General features: G+C 35.6%; 1 protein-coding gene and 1 long non-coding RNA gene across 9 annotated transcripts in view; one reads left to right on the forward strand and one right to left on the reverse strand.

Annotated features, from left to right (window-relative positions):
* The window catches only part of aig1 (androgen-induced 1 (H. sapiens)), a 252,745-nt gene that overhangs the window by 222,197 nt on the left and 7,893 nt on the right, over nucleotides 1-22,655 (forward strand). For 7 of the 8 annotated variants that reach the window (XR_012395980.1, XM_073933551.1, XM_068215678.2 and 4 more), the window contains one exon: nucleotides 22,364-22,479. Coding sequence is in view for 7 of the 8 variants with exons in the window: in XM_073933551.1 (XP_073789652.1) it covers nucleotides 22,364-22,479 (116 nt within the window). In the remaining variant the exon portion in view is untranslated. Of the gene's footprint in view, nucleotides 1-8,711; nucleotides 8,921-22,363; nucleotides 22,480-22,655 lie in introns of those variants that run through there. The other variant, XM_073933552.1, reaches the window with a different exon arrangement.
* LOC141379388 (uncharacterized) lies at nucleotides 13,138-16,260 on the reverse strand. Its single transcript, XR_012395981.1, has 7 exons — nucleotides 16,161-16,260; nucleotides 15,933-16,054; nucleotides 14,989-15,072; nucleotides 14,814-14,868; nucleotides 14,639-14,714; nucleotides 14,388-14,564; nucleotides 13,138-14,048 (listed from the first exon to the last, which is right to left on the reverse strand). It is a non-coding gene; the product is annotated as an uncharacterized lncRNA (long non-coding RNA).

Below are 22,655 nucleotides of genomic sequence, written 5' to 3' on the forward strand. Positions count from 1 at the left end.
ACCTGAACAGCACTTGATAATTACAGGCTGGTGTGTTTGATATGGCTTGCAACTGAAATCTGCAGGAAGGTAGATTTTCAGAAACAAGGTTGGTCACCCCTGGTATAGACACACTTGCTTTTGGCCTCTAAAGCCTGCTTGAGCTCTGAGGCTATTGGCCCGGTGTAAGCCCGACTCGCACTGTCCCGACAGGGGAAATGCAGTTACTATGTCACAGCCAGCCTGGGAGGCTCAGCAGGGAAACCCAACACTCGACCTTGGGAGCCCTCTCTCTTGTCACCCTATACCCTCTGTGAGCCTGCTATCAGCGGCAGCAAATCTGCCATTCAGATTCCACAGGCTCCTGCCACTTTGACAGGTCAGGGCAACCTGGAGCGAGATAAGACTGAATCCTGAGCCCTAAACCAGCAGGCTCATCTGTCCCAAGAAACCCTATCCACAGTGCCAAACAAGCTGTAAGCGCTGTATTCAAATGACAAGCCATTAATCATCATTGGGTCATGTTTGCACTAAGAACAACCTTGCTCTCTTTGCACAAATAATGATCACTATTGATTTATAAAAAGAGCACTGTGATGGCCTTTTTTGCTCTGTGTTTTATTTTTGCTAGCATTTGCCATTGTAAAGATTGGTAATGACAAGAAGGGGAGTAAATATTTGCCCCATTGTGAATGACTGAAAATGATTCAGTCTGCTGATTGATCCTACAATTGTATTATTTAGAGAACATTCATTCACTTTTCGGCTTAGTCCCTTTAATTAAGCTGGGGTCGTACAACTGTAAGATCCGCCAACTTACATGTTTTACGCAGCGGATTCTCTTCCAGCTGCAACCCCTCTCTGGGAAACATCCATACACACTTATACACTACGGACAATTTAGCCTACCCAATTTACCTGTACCGCATATCTTTGGACTGTGGGGGAAATCAGAACACCCAGAGGAAACCCACGCAAATGCGAGGAGAACATGCAAGCTCCACACAGAAACGCCAACTCACCCAGCCGAGGCTTGAACCAGCGATCTTCTTGCTGTGAGGCGACAGCACTATCTACTGCGTCATCGCATCACTATCTACTGCGTCACCGCGTCGCCTATTTAGAGACTAGTGTACTGTATTTTGTATTTTTGTATATAGCAGTATGAAATTACTTCGCAGACCTTCCATCAATAGGCATATTCGATTTACCCTTTCCCCATTAAACTGACTTAGTAAACAATGTTTCATAGCAACAGCTTTTCTGCCAACCTGTTCAACTCTACCTCCTACTGTACGACTGTTCTTTTTCATTTTTGTATAAATGTTGTAGATGATTTCATACATCCTTATCACTGTATCTTATCTATTAATATTTATTTTATTACTATATTATATTATATTATTTTTATTACTATATTGTTATTAATTGTAATTTTAAATAAGTACTTTTTTAAAGAACACTGAGTTATTCCATCTAATATTGATCTCTTAACTCTTCTGAAGGTGTCTAAAATTTAGTATAAACATCTCTGAAATAATGGCATCTTTTCTGTTATTTTATACCAAATAAAAATATATATATAGGTAAATTTAGAATAAATGTCATCAGCGGTATAAAACTAAATCCTTTTTTACTCAAACACAAAACTAATAACTTAAAAACTGAAAATTTTAGGTCTTCGGGTGGTGATTTGTACCAACATAGGCTCATTCTCAAAATGTAGTCTTATATACATTTCTGAAGATTGCGAATTATGTAGCCAGAGGAACATATGGCTGCATTTGGTCTTTAAAACAAACGCTACGGGGCAGTATGACACCATTCCTTTTCCTGATAGCAGCTGACCGATTATGAACAGCTTTTCCGCTATTACCAGCAGCGTATGTCAGCGGACTTGAGATGCAGAGAAGAGTTGACCTCGTTGACAGGGTTTGAGTCTGGCGAAGAACGGTTCCAGAAAGCAGGTAAAACAAAAACAGAAGCCGAAAAATAAAACAAACTAGAAAATAACAGATTTAGAATGTGGTAAAATCTGAAAATTTGGTAGAAATCAGCCGGCTTTTCTTTTTCTGGATTGCTTTTTTTAAAACACAGTCGGTTGGGTTTAATGAAGAGGGAGGGTGGGTGAATCGGTCAGTCGGCCGGTCAGTCAGTCGACAGCTACCTCTGCTGAGAGGCTCACTTCTCAAGCGAGGAGAGCAGGCACGAATGGAACTCGCAAGAAAAATTTGAGATCTCAAAAAGCGTACACAGCGGCCTCTGGTGGATTCGCGAAAACAAATACTGCAAAAAAACATAACTCCTGGGATGTATTTGGCACTCTCCAGAAATGTATATAGGAGTACATTTTTTGAATGAGCCTGGGTTGTTTCTTTCCCATAGTCAAAAACTCAACAAAAAAAAAAAAAAAAAAGAAAATACTTTTTCTAAATGTCTTTATTGTCACTTTTGAAAAATGTCATCCTTGTTGAATAATGTTTGTTATTCTAAACACATCACTTATTTTGGTCAAAAAATTTACATTTTGGAAGAAATGTAATCAGAATAGCCGTTTCTGCAACAGTTTACTTCAAAGCATTGGTATGCATCTTGACAACCCACGCCAGCCTCTGCACAAGTGCTCAAGTGCAGCCACGAGTCTCTCATGATCAGCCTGGAGAGCTGGAGAGTGATTTTTTGATAGCGGGCCATTAATGATCACCTCTCACTGGGACTTTCTGGATGGAAGGTGTGGGTGGATGATCTCCTCAGAGAATCCTTCAGTTTTACATGCATGCTGAGACACATCTCCACACCTCCAGAAACATACGCTCTTGTATGCGGAGCTTTGGCATTATAGCAATTTAACTCTAATCACCATAATGAAAAGAATAACTATTATCCAAGTGCCAACTCTGACACCATAACTTGCTTCTGGGTACAGATGAAAGGGTTTTCTGAATCTCGCAAACTTGTCGCAAACATGTTTTGTAAATATTTGAGAGCACTGAACGATTAGGGAAAATCATTATGGTGAAGAAAGACGTACACATGTATACACAAGACGAGAGTAAAATCTAACAGCACTGCAGTTTAAAAAAAGAAGTTGGAATCTACTTTGTATCTACAAAAAAAATAGTAATTTAGATTATTCATTCAATAACCAAGTAATCTAATTTTATAATAATAATTACATCATAATATTTTAATAATTTAATCAGATTTCAACTAAATTATTTAGTTATGCAAAGTGTAAGTTAATATTTGTAGTCAGTTTGAGATGACCAGAAATGTTAGGTTTATTGAACTAAAAATAATTAATGTATTATATTTTTTACAGTGTTACTATAAATCATATTTAAATAAAAAAGTATTCAAATCATGTTTCAGCACAATCATTACATATTTCAAAAAAAAACATTTCCATTTCATACATTATTACAATCATTTAATTTGAGAATTCTTTTGAAAGGGGCAGGTATCAATTAGCTCATTTAAATTTAAAGGCGCACACCACTTCTGTTTTAATGATCTAAGTCTAAAGCGCATTTAGGGCATTAAGTGCAAAAGCATTAAGGGCATGTCCGAGTCCACTTTTATAACACTTTCTGTGCCCCGGCGCATGGTCTAACAGGGTTGTGGTTATTCTCTTAATGAGTTATGGGTGTGTTTTGAGTATAACGTGCATTAAACCAATCAATGTCTCATCTCCCATTCCCTTTAAGAGTCAGTTGCGTCGCGCCATGGCGCATTTGCTATTTATATGGAGGACTCTGTTAGAGGAAAAACTGAATGCTTCACTTGCAAAAAAAACAGTTAAAGACTATCTGCACTGTGAGGAAAAAGAGTGAGCCTCCTCCATTTGGCCTCTTTCTTTCTCTTTATTTTACTTTTACTTTTTATTTTACTCCTTTACTTTTGTGGATATGAAAACAGTATTGTACGCACTTTACTGAAGACATCCGCTAGCCTTTTTGCTCAATCAAACTAGTTATTAAAAATGAGCTGAAACAACACAATTTTTGAGATTTCATTGGGAAAACTTAATATTTTTAAGTTCAATCCACATAAATTTGTTAAAAGTGTTAAGTTGACTTATTCCATTTGTGTTGGGACATGAATGAATTGTGTGGAACCCTGCATTTTTTGTAGTGTACGTAATTAACTTTGTTAGTTAGGCGCAAAAATTTGTTTCTAAACTATTTCTAAAGTCAGTACTAATTTCCAGCAAATTAATAAATTAACACTAATAACGAAGTGTGCTTAAAAAACTGAGTTATATCTAAACACACGTCCTATTATTATGCACCATATGGTGATGCTTACGTCTTAAAATTCCGACAGGTGGACAAATCTAAACTTGTTTTTATTATAGCAAATATAAATATGCGTATAATAAATAATACTGCTAATACTAATAACATTATGCAAATTAAAATAGTTATGAATAAACTGAAGCAGGTTTCAGTTGGTCAATGCCGCGGTCAGTTCCACAAAATAGCATTGCGCCAACAATGCGCCTTAACACACCTCCTTTATAGACCAGCACACCCATCAGTCCACAAAGTAGCATAAATGGATTTGCTATTTAAGCAACATGATGCAAAACATGAAAATAGCTGCTGCGCTGGTCTGAAAAAAGCAAAACAATCGTGCCAAACACACCAAAAATTGGGCCTTGAGTCTTTCTCCTCTTACCAAAACCGGCACATTTGACATATAAGCATTATTTGCAGTTGAAATTTCACAAACACATTCTGGGGATTACATGTATTACATATTGTCAAAAGAGTCATCATATGACCCCTTAAATAGATCTGGAAATAGAAACACTTTATGTTGTAGCTTAACGTCTTTTTAGTCAGTGTAGAGTACAGCAGCTAAATGTTGTGTGCCAAACCACACTTCCAGACAGCAGATGCACAGAAAGAGTCAAGATCATGCACTCGTTTACACAGAACATGCTCATGTGTACACAAATAGCCAGACAGAAACAGGATGCAGGAACTCGAAACAAGATGTCAACCATTTTCATCTCAGCACTATAAAACTACACTGAAAAAAGCCTGATTGGATTCATTTAAATATATTGCTTCTATAACTTCTTACACCTAAAAAAATTTGCTTTTCCAATTTATTTATTACAGAAAAACTAAAATAAATTAACTAATTAATTAAGCAGTAACATGCTGAAGTACTAGTTTAAGTTTTCACTTTGTGTATGTAAAAAATGCTGCGCATGTGATGATTAAATAACGATCTGTCTGGATGTACAAAGGCACATTTTTGTAATATATATTTAAAAACATATATAAGGGATGTCCTGATTTTTGTGCTGCCAATCTGCATGACCCGAGTTATTTTCAACCCAGGCTCATTGTAAATACTCGCCAAAGTCTACATTTCTGCAAAAACTAAAATAAAGTCTGCTCTGAGTACTTTCAAAAAATGACTTTTGCTGCTTGTTCAAACTACTTATTTAAAATGAGTTAAAACAACATAATTCTTATGTTTTTTTGGAAAACCTAATTGTTTTATGTTCAATCCACTTAAATTAGTAAAAATAATTTAACTTAATTTGCGTACAGTACATTGCACATTTCAGATGACAAATACGATCCACAAATATGAATCACAATGTGATACTTGTATTTTCTTAGTTCTCAGAATGTTGTATTTGGATTTTACAGCAAGAAAGGATAAGAGATAGGGTTTAAACAAAGTTATCAACATGCTGACCTAGTCGATTAATATCATTAAAGAATTGCAAACATTTTGCAAGTTTTCTAAAATATTGTTGATATAATCAAATGAGGCACTTTAATAAAATGTATCTGCTTATTGCATTGCTAACATGTGTTCTAGTGTAAATATGCACATTGGAAGTAAGGTTAAAAACTCTTGTTTAGTTTTCTTTTTACATATTATTAGGTGCATATATAGTAGTATTAATGTACTTTAGTATTTTGTATTGTTCAAATTGACTATCCTTTCATTATGTTCATGGCAGTTTTTTCCCCATTGACTGCCATTATAACCACATTTTATTATTGCAAAGCCATCACACCAAATAATCATGCATTCCTGATAGTTGGTGGATTTCCCTGTTGAGAAGAGGTGAAATTTGTAACTTTTTTTTTTACAATTGGTTATTAGTTGGCACTGGTTGGTGCCATGGCTTTGCAAGTCAATGGAGCAAACACCGCCACAAACATACTGAAAGAGTAGTACGTTTGCCCAAAGTGTATTGTTCAGCTTTTTTAAAAATTCCAAAACGTTTCCCCAAAATATGTGTCACGCAAGAGTTAGGAAAACAGCCTTAAAATCCAACAGACACAAATTATTGAATGTTTTCTTTACACTAGGACAAAAACAAAAACTGGTAACACTTTAGTTTGAGTCACAAATCATGCTATTAACCACTGGCTTATTACCTGCCTATTATTAAGAAATTAACTGTTCATTAGAAGGGGGGAGCAGGGCTTTTTAGTTTTAGTTTTGACCAAATAGTGAACAAAGTAATGGGGTTAGACAAACTATATATTTTTTTACCAACAACACACGAGTCTCCCCTACAAATGAGCACTTATATTGTTTGCCAGACCTATGGTTTCTGTGTAGTATTACCAAAAATGCCATGAGAAAAAATTTTACTATTTACCCCACCTGCGGGGCAAGTTGTAACAGACAGAGGGTTAGTTGTATCACATGCTTAAAAATTCAGATTTCACACACTTCATTTAAATTCAGTTTAAACAAATTTCCTCAGTACTTAACACATTTTTGTTCTACATACCACAGTATATTCATTTATTTATCTATTGGATAAACACATTTGGATTTATTTGCATTACTATCCATTATAATACAATACATTTTGTTAGATTATTCACAATACAGTATAATTTTTTTTCTATAAAAATATTTCTATTACAATATATATATATATATATATATATATATATATATATATATATATATATATATATATATATATATATATAAGTGTGTTTTTTGTTTCAAAATGGTTCCATCTTCTAGCCTAAAAGACAGTACTCACAACATTATAAGATTTTATTTACATACTTGCACAGATTTGTTTTAAATTAACAAAATATCGACTAGGGTGAGGCAGTGGCGCAGTCAGTAGGTAGTGCTGTCGCCTCACAGCAAGAAGGTCGCTGGTTCAAACCTCGGCTCAGTTGGCGTTTCTGTGTGGAGTTTGCATGTTCTCCCTGCCTTCGCGTGGGTTTCCTCCGGGTGCTCCGGTTTCCCCCACATTCCAAAGACATGCGGTACAGGTGAATTGGGTAGGCTAAAATTGTCCAGTGTATGAGTGTGTGTGTGAATGTGTGTGGGGATGTTTCCCAGAGATGGGTTGCGGCTGGAAGGGCATTCGCTGCGTTAAAACATTCATTCCGCTGTGGCGACCCCGGATTAATAAAGGGACTAAGCCGACAAGAAAATGAATGAATGAATATCGACTATAATAAAAATACTTAGTACACTGCCTGATAAAAGTCTTGTTGTTGATCCCAGTTGTAAGAGCAACAAATAATAACTTGCATCCCAATCATTACAAATACTGCAGAAGACCTACTGGAACCCGCATGGACTCAAGATTCTCACAGAAATCAGTCAAGCTTGATGAAGGAAAAATCATGATTCGGGCTGAGTTACATTCAGTATGGGGCCGTGCGAGAGATCTGAAGTGTGGATGGCAACATCAAAAGCTTCATGCATTAGGCCAACTAAGACATTTGTGCTGCCCATTACATTACAAACCACAGGAGGGTAAATTCTTCAGCAAGATTGCACTCCCACTCATACTTCAGCCTCCAAACCAAAGTTCCTGAAAGCAAAAAAGGTCTAGGTGCTCCAAGATTGGCCAGCCCAGTCACCAGATATGAACACTATTAAGCATGTTAAGATTAAGATGAATCTGAAAAATCTTGATGAACTCTAAGAGTCCTGCAAGAATGCTTTGTTTGCCATTCCATATGACTTTATTAATAAGTTGTTTAAGTCATTGCAGAGATGTATGGATGCAGTCGTCCAAGCTCATGGGAGTCAAAGACAATATTAATTTGTTTTCCACCGCACCATGACTTTATAATCTATAATGCACATTATTCCTAATAAGTTACAAGACTTTTAAGAAAAGTCAGACCTTACTTAATGAAATAATTATAAATATAGGCATAAATATATTTTATTTTGGTAAAATAAGCACAATCTAGAGGCCTTTGCCTTTCATATTAGCCACTTCTGATACCAAAAAATCAACTAGAAGTCCAGTTATTTGCTATTCCTAAAACTTCGATAGGCAACAGGACTTTTACCAGGCAGTGTGTGCTGCAAAAATGTTTTTTTCTGTGTTTCTCATCCAAATTTTGCCAAACATTTTCAATAAATGACAAGAAGACATCTGTCAACACTGTGATGAAAATCTCAACCCTGAGCAAATACCTTAAAACTATTACAATTTACCCCACATTACTTTGTGCCCTGCACTCAACTAGTTATAAAGTATGATTTTATTCTACGTCCCGAATCCTACCCAAAACCTAAATCTAGCTTCTCCATTACTATTAATAAGCAGCTAACTAGTTGATTAAGCTAGTAAGGTTAAGTTAATGATTTGTTCATTCATTCATTCATTTTCTTTTTGGCTTAGTCCCTTCATTAATCCAGGGTCGCCACAGCAGAATGAACCGCCAACTTATCCAGCACGTTTTTTTTCTACGCAGCGGATGCCCTTCCAGCTGCAACCCATCTCTGGGAAACATCCACACTCATACACTACGGACAATTTGGCCTACCCAATTCACCTGTACCACATGTCTTTGGACTGTGGGGGAAATCGCAGCACCAGGAGGAAACCCCCGCGAACGCAAGGAAACCATGCAAACTCCACATAGAAATGCCAACTGAGCCAAGGCTCGAACCAGCAACCCAGCGACCTTCTTGCTGTGAGGCGACAGCACTACCTACTTTGCCACTGCGTCGCCTTAATGATTTGTTAGTACAGTAAATTGGAGAATTGTGACTTAAAATAAAGTGTTAATTTAAAAAAGTTTATAAATACCCTTCAGTCTATGCAAAATTAAAAGAAATACTTTCCAATTAATATACCCAACACACCTGAACAATACAAGTGAATACACCATAAAACTTTGTTATGATGGTGAATCAGAGTTGCTCATCCTTCATATGCCTTCTGACTGACAGAGACTGCGTTTCTCAGATGTTACACTATCTGTTTGGTTAGCAGTAAAGTGACTCATAATAACTGGTAAGCAGCACATCATGGGTTCAGTCACAGGATGACAAACACACACACACACACACACACACACACACACACACACACACACACACACACACACACACACACACACACACACACACACACAAGCTGCTTTCTCACCGACTGTACATCTTGCACTTGTCAAAAGCAAGCTAAGACCTGCTGATCTGTAGAGACGTCAACATGTGAAAGAACCAGCATCCCAGATTTTAAGCGGGCTGGCGGATTCATATCTAGGGAAAGCCCAGTAAACGTGGTCTGCTTTTCATTTAGCGTGGAAATATGATCGTCTGCTGCAGAAGGGGGTCCAGTTAGAGTTGTGGTGGCATGTTAAAAGCGCATCGGAATATTAACATGTCATGTCATTTCGGTAAGGATCGTAACTCTTTCTTCAGATGCCGTTTCTACCACAGACGTGGGGTCAAATGAGGCAAGATCAGCAAGGGAACAAGACCGCTGGCTGTCTGAAATGTTAGAAGGTCGCCATCTGGTGACCAAAAGTGGAAGTAAACATGCAAAGAAAAGTCAAACAATAACAAACAATGATAGATATATTCACCATTTGAAGAGTGCCATTTAAACTTTTAATCTAAAATAAAACCTTTTCTCAGACTCTTGTGTCTAGGTTCAGTAATTTCATTTTAATGGCGATTAATTGGTTATTTTTGTTGCCTTTAATGTGAAATAACAACACCTATATCTTTGGTTAGCCTTTGAAATGCATACTAAAATGGTTTTAGATACAGTTCTCAGCAAAAGTAAAACCAACGCATTGAAAAAAAAGGGGAAAAATATCAAAAAGCCTGCTCGTTTCTGCAAATACTTGCCTTCATCATGGTAACTAAGTAAATGCAAGTGTTTGCTAAAATGCGTAGGCACAGTTTTAAGGAATAGCCATGTGAATAAAGGCTTTTTTAATATTTTTCCACATTTTTCAAGTGCCTTAGACTTACTTTTGCTGTTTATTCTGATTAATTAATTGATTACGTGATCATATATCTTAATATATGCGTAAAACAAAGTGGACCTACATCCTACATTATAGTATGCTCCAATCGATTGGCAGGAGATTAGTATATCGGCCGATAATCACATTTAATGACTCAATCTGCAATCTGGCTGATCTTATGAACCAATCGCAAGTGTATGTTTATAAGTTTACAAGTAGATGCATGAGCGCACCTGGCTTACTGAAAAAAAATATTCAAAGATGATTCCTTGGATTTACTCTTTTTTTTTACGTTAAGTGGTTGTAAACGATTTAATTGTGTTGAAGTTAAACAAACAAATTAAGTTGAACATTATTCAATTTAATTTGTTTGTTTAAATTCAACACAAATAAATTGTTTGCAACAGTTCTGCATGGAACACTTTCACTACAACATGTGAGGAGCTAAATGATGCATGGGGGCATAAGCAATTGCTGCACGCTACACAGCAGCTTGAATATTCAATAATATAACTTTTTATAATTTATCAATCACAATAAACTAGTTTTTAGGCCTCTTTTTTAGGTAAAGATTTAAAGGTTTTAAGGTTTAAATTTAAAATTTAAAGGTTTGCATTTTATCTTCTTATCAAACTTTTTTTTCATTGAGACATGTTGAATTCCTCTTTCATCATTTGCAATGTTTCTAAATTGCAATGTTAATAATTTCTTACCCATTTTTTATCTGTTTTATCTATTGTTTTCTGTATAGCTGCTTCTGACCACACTAAATAGTTATATAAGACATGTTTAAGATTATATGCAGTATTAATAATGTATAGGATTATATGCTGCATCCTTCGTTTTATTATATTAGGTTAGGAGAGATCTCACTTAAGTATCTTACTAAGAGGGAAATGTGCTTTATGCAATAGTAAAGTTATATAAAGCTTGAAGTATCAGAATAGGTAGTTGGTATCGGTCAATTACCATGACAAGGAATCAGTACTCGGTATCAGCGGCAAAAATCCTAATTGGAGCATCTCTACATAAAAAGTTTATGGTAACATTTTATTTTGATGGTCCATTTGTCTGCTTAATGTTGACACTATTCCCTTAACAGACACATGTCAACTTACACTAACCCTAACTCTAACCTTACAGTCTACTGATAATCTAATGAGAATTAGTTGTCATGTAGATGCAATGCAACAATGTCAACAAAAGCAACCAAAATAATGTGAGACCAAGTTTACAAAATCTGTAATACACACAAAAAGTGATACAAAAAAGAGACTGCTAAAATCTATATTTATTTGTCTTTGTTAATGAGATGAAAATGTTGAGGTTCTCTAGATCAGTGGTTCTCAAACGTTTTTCATCAAGTACCACCTTAGAAAAAATTGTCTCTCCAAGTACCACCAAAATGAGCAGTATTGAAATACAGTAGCATAGTTGGCCCAGTAAAGCAGCTACAACTCTGCACAGTTAAAAAACTTGGCAGATTACCTCAGAAATTTAGGCTATATATCATATATGGCATATTATATACATAATTTTTAATCCATTTTGAAATGTATGTAGCATGTACATGACATATTTCATTCCTCCGTGTACCACTAGAAGAAAGTCCGCGTACCACTAGTGGTACACGTACCACAGTTTGAGAACCACTGCTCTAGATGTACTGGATATAGGCAAGTATTTGAGTAAAATGTTAATAATTGTTTTATTCTTTAAAGGTCTGATATCATTTCTTCCACATTTTAAATAAAAGTATTGTCATTAAAAAGTTTTGCAGAAAATGACAGTTGTAGTACAAAGATAAAAGAAATCGGTTATTAGAAATGATTTATTAAAACTATTATGTTTAGAAATGTGTTAAAATATATTTCCATTAAACAGAAATTGAGAGGAAAATATACAGGGGGGGGCTAATAATTCTGACTTCAACAGCTTGTAAAGAGTTATCTAAAGAGTTATCAGTATTATCTGAATGTCGGTGCGTTCCTGCTTTCAGATAAAAACAGAAAACATGGTCAAAGATTAATTGGTGCTTCAAATATAAACTAAATTCGCTGAAAGACATGAGGATGAGCAAACAATGACACAATTACATTTTTCTCAAAAGTACATTTCAAAGTATATTACAAACTGATTAGCTTTAAACACTGACCTAATCTAATCCCTTATGTCATCGTTCATATGTAACCAACCATCTTCTCATATCTTCTCGTGCACATGGTAGCACTCATAAAAATGAAACAGATGTTCAGCTTCACATAAAAAAAGAACCAGTAAACTAACTCTGTGTTACTATCCATGTCTTGAAGTGTTTGTATTGGCGTGCATAATGGTAATGGTTATAATGATGACAGCGCACTCATTCTCATCAAAGACACGGTTGAAGAAGGCTTGGCTCGTCCAGCAGGCCTTCATCTTTTCAGCTGCGCAAAACCATGTCAAGCACTTGGCTTCAATCCTCAACTTTCCTTTCACTTAGTGTTTATTGAGGAATTGAAAGGCTTGAGGTCGAGTAACTGTTTTATTTTCTATTCTAACACAAGAGTAAAATGGCGAGTTGATAAATACAAATAGTTTGATGCATCTATTGCATTGATGGTGTTTGGTCTATTTTTGCCATATGTTGCATTTTTAATTCTGTCATAAATACACTCTCAGAAAAAAAGGTACAAAATTGTACCTTTTAGGGTACAAATGGCCCGTCACTGGGGTGGTACCCTTAAGGGTACAAATTTGTACCTCTATTTAAAGGTACAAAATTGTACCTTCTACATTTGTACCCTTTAAGGGACAATTTTGTACCCCCACCGAAGGTACAAAAATGTACCTTTTTATATTATATAGCATTTTCAGGGTACTGACCCAGGCATTTTGATCCATTGGTGACAGAATGCACAAATAAATAAATAAAATATTTTGGTTCGCAGATGTCCATTTTTATTTATTAATGTAGAAATATTTCATTACAACTCACAACTGAATGTGTCAAGAAATAAAATTACACAGCAAGTATAAAGCAGACATGTAAAACAGTAAAAAGAACAATTTAGATAACAAATAAAAATTGTTCACTCACTGTACAGTATATAATCTACCCTTAATACAAAGACCACAAGAATACTGTTTAAGATTTATAAACACATTACACAGGCTACATCAAGTACTGCACTTTATAAAGTCCAAAGTGTTTGTCTTTAGTCAGAATACTCAGTCATAATAAATAATTTGTCATCAAAATTTTCTCTGTATTTCAGAATGAAGGCAAACTTTCTCTATAAATTGCTTCAACAGTGCAGAAAACCAAAAACATCAGTAGCCTCTTTCTCAACATCAGTAGATTACTCCTCATCATCCTCAAGTGGAGTTGTAATTTGTTGTAACACAATATGTGTTTATGCTTTTGATAAACATGACATGTAAAGCATTCATATCTGGAAAATGTTCTTTGATAGTCATTAGGACCACAAGTTATTTAAAAATTTGCTTTATGCATGAATGATAGCAGTGTGCTGGATTAACTTGATGATTGTGATTATCCCAAGAGCATGTAGAGAAACAAAAAACAAGGTAGATCCCTCTGGTAACTGGAGTAGATCCAGGCTTGTCACCGTCCACCGTTCATTCAAAACATTCCACTGCAGAAACATCAAGGTGTTCTTCTAATAAGATGGATATGTCAAAAATGTATATTCGTCCACATCATTAGCCCGGCCAATCGCAATCCCATCAACTCTGAAGACTGCCGTGACTCGTCCTGTTAACACAGTTGTCCAGTCGGTGGCCTCCTCCTGTACTTGAACTGTTGGATGTGGTGAAGATGGTTCACTGTAAATGACAAAGCAATAATTACATTAATATCAGTCACTCTATCACTGATGAAGAGAAAATCAACATGCATAGAAAGTAAAATAATTAATATTCACTGATTAAAAAAAAAAAAAAAGTATCACAGATTAAAAGACTAATATAAATTTCATTCATTCATTCAATTTCTTTTTGGCTTAGTCCCTTTATTAATCTGGGGTCGCCACAGTGGAATGAACCACCAACTTATCCAGCATGTTTTATGCAGCAGATGCCCTTCTAGCTGCAACCCAGTATTATGAAACATCCAGACACACTCATTCACACACACATTTATACACTACAGACAAATAAGCTTACCAAATTCAGCTATAGCGCATGTCTTTGGACTTGTGGGGAAACCGGAGCACTTGGAGGAAACCTTCACGAACACTGGAAGAATATGCAAACTCCTCACACAAATGCCAACTGACCCAGCCGAGGCTCGAACCAGCGACCTTCTTGCTGTAAGGTGACAGCACTACCCACTGCGTCATCCTAATATAAAGAATATCAAGCATTATAAAATGCATTTATCACAGCATATACTAAACAGAAAACAACATACGCACCTGAGCACAACGAAATGTTGAAGTGTCTCGCTCAACAAGGCTGGCAACATGAGAAGTGCTGCTGTAAAATCAATTCCTGAAACATAAGATGTGGCATACAAACAAATATGAAGGAATCCATCTAAAGCTAGAATTTAATAATATTAATCAAGTGGAGAAAGTTTAGAAAGAGTACCTTAGAGTCAGGTCCATAGCATTCTTCAGTTGATCTCTCATCTTTCGATGAAAACCTAGAAAATAATTTTAAACACGTGGGTGTACATTTATTGTTGTTTGTAAGTAAAAACCTACAAATTTAAAATAGTATGTAAGCCATTAAAACCATGGTATAGATAATGAGACATACTTACATCTTGTAACTGAGCCATGCTTTCATATGACATGCCTTCATTGGTCTGATGCTGTTAGGCTGCATTATGTTGTTCAATCTTGTCCTGAAAGACAATTGGAAACTTCATAAACTTCTGGAAAGCAATAAGATAAAGCAATAACTATTTATTTATTTTGAGATATTAATAAAATAGGTAAAATAGCTCAAGGTAAGTTACCAGTTTCAGAACAAATAAGACAAATTATTACATTAAAGAACAAAGTATAACTTAAAACGTCGATTTATACAACGTGGTATGTTAATAATTATTCTACATTAACATAAGTATAACGTTAAACAATAGTAAAGCACCAACAATTCTGGACATGAGTTTGTGGACACTCCTCAACATTAATGTAACTTAGACACTGAAACGAAGATATGTAACAAGCATACACACGCCACGTTTGTAACTAGCCACGTTTACATAATCAGTCGCTTTGCCGGTGACAAAATTGTGATTTTTCTTCACAAAATGGCGGTGTATATAACCGTCTAAAATTACATTTCAGCGGTCAACCGTGGCTAGAAAATGGCCTCAAAATATAAAACATTATCGATAATTACAAATTCCAGTATTAATAACAAAAGGTTTTATATCAAGGTATATGAAGACTTTAGTCGCGCCAGCTCCGGGCCACACCGCACATTACTCACGGCCCGATTCCGGTGCACGGTTACGGCAGCGTCGGCTCGCTTCTGCCGCCGCATCTGGCCCGAGTAACGATACAGCAGACGGACTTGGGCAGGCGAGAATCTAGCCGCAACTGGACCGAGTGTATTTTGCTATCTGGGTTGCGATTATATTCCGCCGTGGCAACACTTATTAATAAAGCAGTTACGTAAGATATAAGGCGCGAATACGTAACGTAGGCGATAAAGGGAGCTTTTACACCGAGAAAACTAACAGCATATAATACTCACCTTCTATAACATTATGTCCCTCGGTGACTTCGATATCATATTGTATTAACTTCTTTAATAAGCTGCAGACATCTTAGCAAACTCCATCCTGCAGGCCAACGTACACCAGCCAGCTCGGAGCACTTAAAGCGGGGGAAAGCCGAGACCCGAGAGTCAGACAAAATCAACAGAACACGCGGCTTCACATGTAAAAATGAGACTGAAAATATATCTTTAATACATTCTTACCTGAAAAATGTGGACTCCAAAATAGACTTTTCTTTGAAAAGCGTGCGAAGCCAGCATACTCTACCGACCGCCTCAGTAACAAACACTACTATAACGTCTCAACAAGCCAAATTCTTAAAGGGACAGCAACATCACCACCTGTATGAAGATGCTGTCACTCTGCATGGTTCTTATTCTACATCCCATATACTATAGGGTCTTAAACAGTAAGCAAAGACCAGTATTTACGTTTTTTATGATTAAAATTACATTCAATTATAAATTAAATTATTGACGATTTTGAGAATTTTTTAAATTTAAATACATGAAAAAATTTTAATTATTAAAATATTTAATTCAATCAATTTATTTATTTATTATATTTATAAATTATGTATTTTAGTATTAATGTTTAGTATTAATGCATTTAAATTAGTGTTATATAGTGTCTTGATCTTATCATGAGCTGAGGGTGCAATTTTGTTCCTATAGGGAAACAAAATATATAATTGTACCTTTAAAGGTTCCAAATTGGTCCTTTACGGTACAATTTTGTATCCAAATGTGCTATAAAAGGTACAAAAATGTACCTTTCAAACCTAAATCTGGACATTTGTACCTTTATAGCCCATTTGAGTACAAAATTGTACCCTAAGGACCAATATGGGACCTTTAAAGGTACAATTATATATTTTGTTCCCTCTAGGAACAAAATTGTACCTTCACTGTACCTTTTTTTCTGAGAGTGTACAGATTTAATTAAATTTCTAGGCTATCACATTGTAATGAACATCACTGTCCCATTCACACAATGAAATTCCCACAATTTTATATTTTATTTATTTTTTATTTTTGTAAATTCTGGGTGTGCTTCACACAGAATCAGAATCAGTTTCTTTTGCCAAGTGTGCTTCACACACACAAGGAATTTGTTTTGGCTACAGAAGCTTCCAGTGTACATAAAGTGACAAGTGACAACACAAAATAAATATGAGAAAAAAAGATGATAAACATTAAACAGAGATGCAGTTAGTCCAGAAATCTGGACAGGTGAGTGGGCCTGACAAACCACCTGTAGAAAACACACTTTTTCATCTCTCTGACACTTTAACCTATGCTAAATTTGCACCAGACACTTTCTCACAATCAACCAAAAGTGCCAGTAAGAATTTTCTTTACAGTGTACTGTATTTTACAGAAAGTAGACATAAAAATTGCAACCATGTATTGCCATTCTCACAATTATGAATGAAAAAATAGATTCATTGCCTTTTCTTTTGTCACATAATTCTGGTTTAAATACTTAAATATAGTGCATTTAGCGCACGTATATATAATCATTTCAAGCAACATTAATTAATGCAGGGAATTACTGGTATCCAATACATTGTTTGGGGAGAGAGAAAAAAAAATGTATTTGGATGGGTTTGATTCACATTCATGATGAGTGTTGACACCTTCAATGTAGTAAATCTGATTAAAACCAAAGGATTATAGCTACATTAGAATTTTTAGATTCCATTCTGTGCAGAATAATTAGCATTTGAATGTAAATAAGATCTGATTCCATTTGACAATAAATCACTTGACTATCAATTTGCAATGATTATCACTGGCTCATTCCTGATAACCAATTAGGGTTGTAACAATATACCGGTATGACGGTTTACCACGATTTAAACATGCACGATTATCATACCATGAACAATTGCATATCAACGGTTTTAACCCTTAAAGACCGAGACAGCCGCCCGCGGCTAAAAATAAGTATTGCTCTTAAATGTTTAATAACTTTTGATCCGCTGATCCGATTCATACAATTCAAAGATTGGCATAAAGAAGAGAATCTCAGCTTTCCAGTGCTGTATCACATAATCAGGAATCAGTGCGGTTACGTCATCAACATTTGACAACGCTGATTTGACAAAGAAACGCTCGTCACTGTGTCTCCGGACAAATCAGACATGATACATTGATGCATTGTCCCTCCTCCATGCCCAGATTGGTTCAAACTCGCTATATCACAACCAATAAGCATAGGTTTCGCTTTTGTTTGTGGACCAAGCTTTTTGAACAACACGGAATGAGAGATAGGCATACATTTATGCGCGGCTAAATAAAACGCAAAAAAAAAAAAGTTTTGCATGAAATAATTCTCATACTAAGTACTTTTGCATGCACAGCAGCACAGAAACATGACAAAACAGTGACACAGCAAAGACGAACTGCTGCTCTTGCTGTTTTCAAAAGACGCAAATGAAGATGCAGCTGTTTGTCTGCATTGCAGACAACCATATCCAAATCCATATCCACAGACAACCATATCCATGCTGGCACATAAAACCTAAGGATGTTCCATATTGAATCTAGTTTCGTTATGTAACTATTTATAGTATAGTAAATATTTATATCTATTTTTTTACTGAGGATTTGCACCATGTTTATTTGGACTTTATTTGGACTTTGACACATTATTTATTACTTTCTTATTTTTATTTGTTCATTGTAAGTGGTGTTGTTTATAGTAACTAAAAATATATTATTTGGAAAAAGTCAAATTTGCTTCACTGTTCTATTATTTTGTAACATACCGTATACCGCGAAACCGTCAAACCGTGGTATTGTTTTAGACGATTATCATACCGTGAAAAATTCATACCGTTACAACCCTATAACCAATTTAAAATGCATGAGCTTTATTAGGGAAAACATTCAGTAGTGTTTCTAGTTTATAATTGTATATCAACTTATATCAGAATTATGAGAAATAAACTCTTGTTTTTAGGCCATAAAGTTATTCTCACAATCGTATCCTACAATTTTAAGACTATGAGATATAACCATATACATATAGCATTTTATAGTTGTATATGTATATTATAAATACATTTTATATCTCAGACCTTATATCTCACACACTGTAAAAAGTGATTAGTTGACTTTATTTTAAAAAGTAAAAATAAAAGCCCAAAAGTAAAATTTGCAGAATTATAAAAATTAAGTCAACTTAACAGTCAACTTGTTACTTTTAAGGCAATGGACTTACTCACTTTAAGTAACTAATCACTTTTTAAAGTGCGCACTGTAAAAAACTGTTTCACACAATACATTCATGTTTTCCAAACACAAATCCATTAAGTTAACATAAATTAGATTAAACATAAAACAGTTTTCAATCCAGAATTGTGTTGCTTCAGCTTATTTTAAATAAGTTTGAACAAGCAGCAAACATCATTTGCTGAGTGCAAATTGACCTTTTTTCTGAGAATTCCATCGTTTTTGCTTGCAACTGCAACTTTGACTTTCTCACAAACACAAAACTGCTATAATTGTTAGATTAAAACTTTCTTGTTATTAGACAGGAGGTTTTAATTGCAATCAGTTTTAGGTTGCACTTTATTTTAATAAACAAAGTATATTTTACTGTATAACAGTATAACACTGCAAAATGATTGTTCTGCTTGATTGATTTACTGAAATACGTTGAAACAACACAATTCTTAATGTTTTTGGGACAACTTCATTGTTTTATGTTCAGTCCATTTAAATTGGCAAAACGTTAACCTAATCTATTTGTGCTGGGACAACATAAAGGAATTGTGTGGATGTCTGCATTTTTTACAGTGTGTAGACTCAAATTATTTTTGCTGCTTGTTTAATCTGCTTGTTTAAAATGAGCTGAATCAACAATTATTGAGTTCTCTTTTTTTGTGCAACATAATTGTTTTAAGTTCAATGCACTTAAATTTGTAAAAACAATAAGGTTAACTTAATCAATTTGTGTTGGGACATGAAGGAATTTGTGTGGAACCCTGCATTTTTTTTACAGGGTACAAATCTTGCTGTTAAGTAACCATTAACTAAGGCTTTACCTCAATATACTCCTAATTTCCCGCTTTATAATAGTTAGCTAGTAAGGTAGTAATTGAGTTTGGGTATAGGACTTGGGATGTAGAATCACCTCATATATTGTCAGTTCTAAAAAAGCCAATATCTTAAAAACAGACAGGTAAGAAACCAATAGTTAATAGTGGGAATTGGTACTTAAAGTGTTACCCAATTCCATAGCAAATCAAGAAGGCTTCACAAATTTGAATATGCTTAATCTTTCAATGGGATATCAGATCCAATTAAATAACCAAAGTCAGATGCTTCAAACAAGATTTATAATAATGCCAAGTTCAGACTGCACGATTTTTAAAGTAGTCTCGTCACAGATGTTTTCACATGACATGACTATCTGGGCTAGCGCTCTGTTGCTGTGTTTACACTGCAGGATGGATCGGCGGCAGGTGGTTTCACACTGCATGACTTTACAATTGGAGAATCGCCGACAACTTTGTCTTGGTCATCAAACTATGGGCTCTATTTTGACGATCCATGTGCAAAGTGCATAGCGCGGGGCACAAACGCATTAGGGGCGTGTAAGAATCCACTTTTGCTAATATAAGGATGGAAAAATCCGCTTTGCGCCATGGCGCATGGTCTAAAAGGTTTGAGCTTATTTTCTTAATGAGTTATAGGTGTGATTTAAGAATAAACCAATCAGAGTCTCATCTCCCATTCCCTTTAGGAGTCAGTTGCGTCGCGCCGTAGACCATTTGTTATTTGCATGACGAACTTTGTAAGTGGAAAAACTGAACCCTTCACTAGCGAGAAAACAGTTAAGCAGAGCATCTGCAGCGCGAGAATGTGAGATGAGCCTCCTCATTTTTTACTTTCGCTTTCGTGGATAGGGAAACTTCTTGTACGCACAGACATTTATTAGCCTATAAATAATTATTTTTGTTTGTTAAGCGCAAAGATTTGTTTCAAAACTATTTCTAAACTCAGTTCTAATTTCCAGCAAACGAATAAATGAACAATAATAACGAAGTGTGTTCAAAAAACTGAGTTATATCCTAAAACACCTGCTGTGCCCCATATGGTATAAAACCTGCAGGTGGGCAAATCTAAGCTTGTTTTAAATAAAACAAATATAAATATGGATATAATAAATAATACTGCTAATAATAATAACATTATACAAAAGCAAATTGTTGTGAATCAATTGAAAAAGCCTCCCCTGAGATGAAAAAAGCATGAAGGCAGTGGTTTTTATATCTATGTAGGCTAGAAAATAATATGTTTTGTAATATTTTAATCCTTTATATGTATATCCTATATATATCCATATTATAACCTAAATACATCCTTAATATTTAAAATTATTTTTCATATGTAAAGATATTGGCGTATTGCTGTACATCCGGTTTGTATTAAGCAATGTGTAACAGAGGCGCACAACTAGCGCGCTCTGCGCTGGACTTTAGACCGGCTTTGTTCTGGTCTATAGAACAGTCTATTAAATTTTCTCAAAATAGCAACAAGCCACCTTTTTCAGACCAGAACGCCTATAGGCGCACATATGAGCGCAAATGCATTTGCTATTAAAACAGCATGGTGCAAAACGTCAAAACGACTCTTGCGCCAAGCTGAAACTAGCAAACAACAATTGCGTCGCGCCTTGCGCCACATTGCACCGAGTGTATGATAGGGCCCTACGTCTCACAATCAAACACATGCGAGAAGTTACATGAAAACAACATGAAGTCACGTAGCATATAATTTGATATAAACTACATAATGATAAAGAACCTTTGGAGGGGAAGAAAAATACTTATTTTTCTCACCTGCCAAATTTCCACTAGTTTTGCCTCCATTTCTTGGGTCCAAATAGACTGAAAAGAAGCCCTTTAAACCTCTTCCCCAACCTCCTGCTGGCCTGCAGATATCTATACAAGTGGATGCTGCTCTATCATTGGCTGTAGGTGATAACCAATGTTATTTTCAATCACAGCACATTTCATACAATTTTGAATCTCAGACAGCTCCAGATATTCAGCATGCCAAATATCTTACGGATGTCGGCGACTCATCGGCGGTTCTCTCAAATCACGACTTTGATAGTTCACATTGTGTGATTGTTACTCATGTGAACAAGCACCGATTTGCCTGTGATTTCAGGCATTTGTCAGCAATTTCTCAAAACCTGTCAGCGAGTCAACAATGAGGCTAAAGTCGTACAGTCTGAACTCATCAATCTACAGTGAAACCGCATTTACATACACTTCCCAGAAAATCCAGCTTCTGCACTGATTATTGGTGATACAAGTTGTTGTTTTTTTTGGTGCTTTGAAATAATTTGTAAAGCTAACACTGTGCTCTGTTTCTGTCGTTCTTAGCACACAACAGTTCTTCCTTTCATCATAATTGAGATGAGAACAACACACCACCGGTATCCCAGCAGGCCCTGTGGACTCTTGGCGGTGTGCGCGTTTGCAGTGGGATACGTTGTATGGTAAATTTCACTATCACACCAGCTTGATTTACAAAAGCCTCTCTGCGGGTGCGTGTCTGCATTGTTTCAGCACGGTGTCAGTCGGAGGAAAGACTCCATCTGGCCACCTGATCTTCATGACCTCCAAACCGTTCCCCCTTACGTCTTTCTGCACTGTAATTCATTTGCTCCGTTTC

This window comes from Danio rerio, chromosome 20, assembly GCF_049306965.1.
Source record: "Danio rerio strain Tuebingen ecotype United States chromosome 20, GRCz12tu, whole genome shotgun sequence".
NCBI classification, from domain to species: domain Eukaryota; kingdom Metazoa; phylum Chordata; class Actinopteri; order Cypriniformes; family Danionidae; genus Danio; species Danio rerio.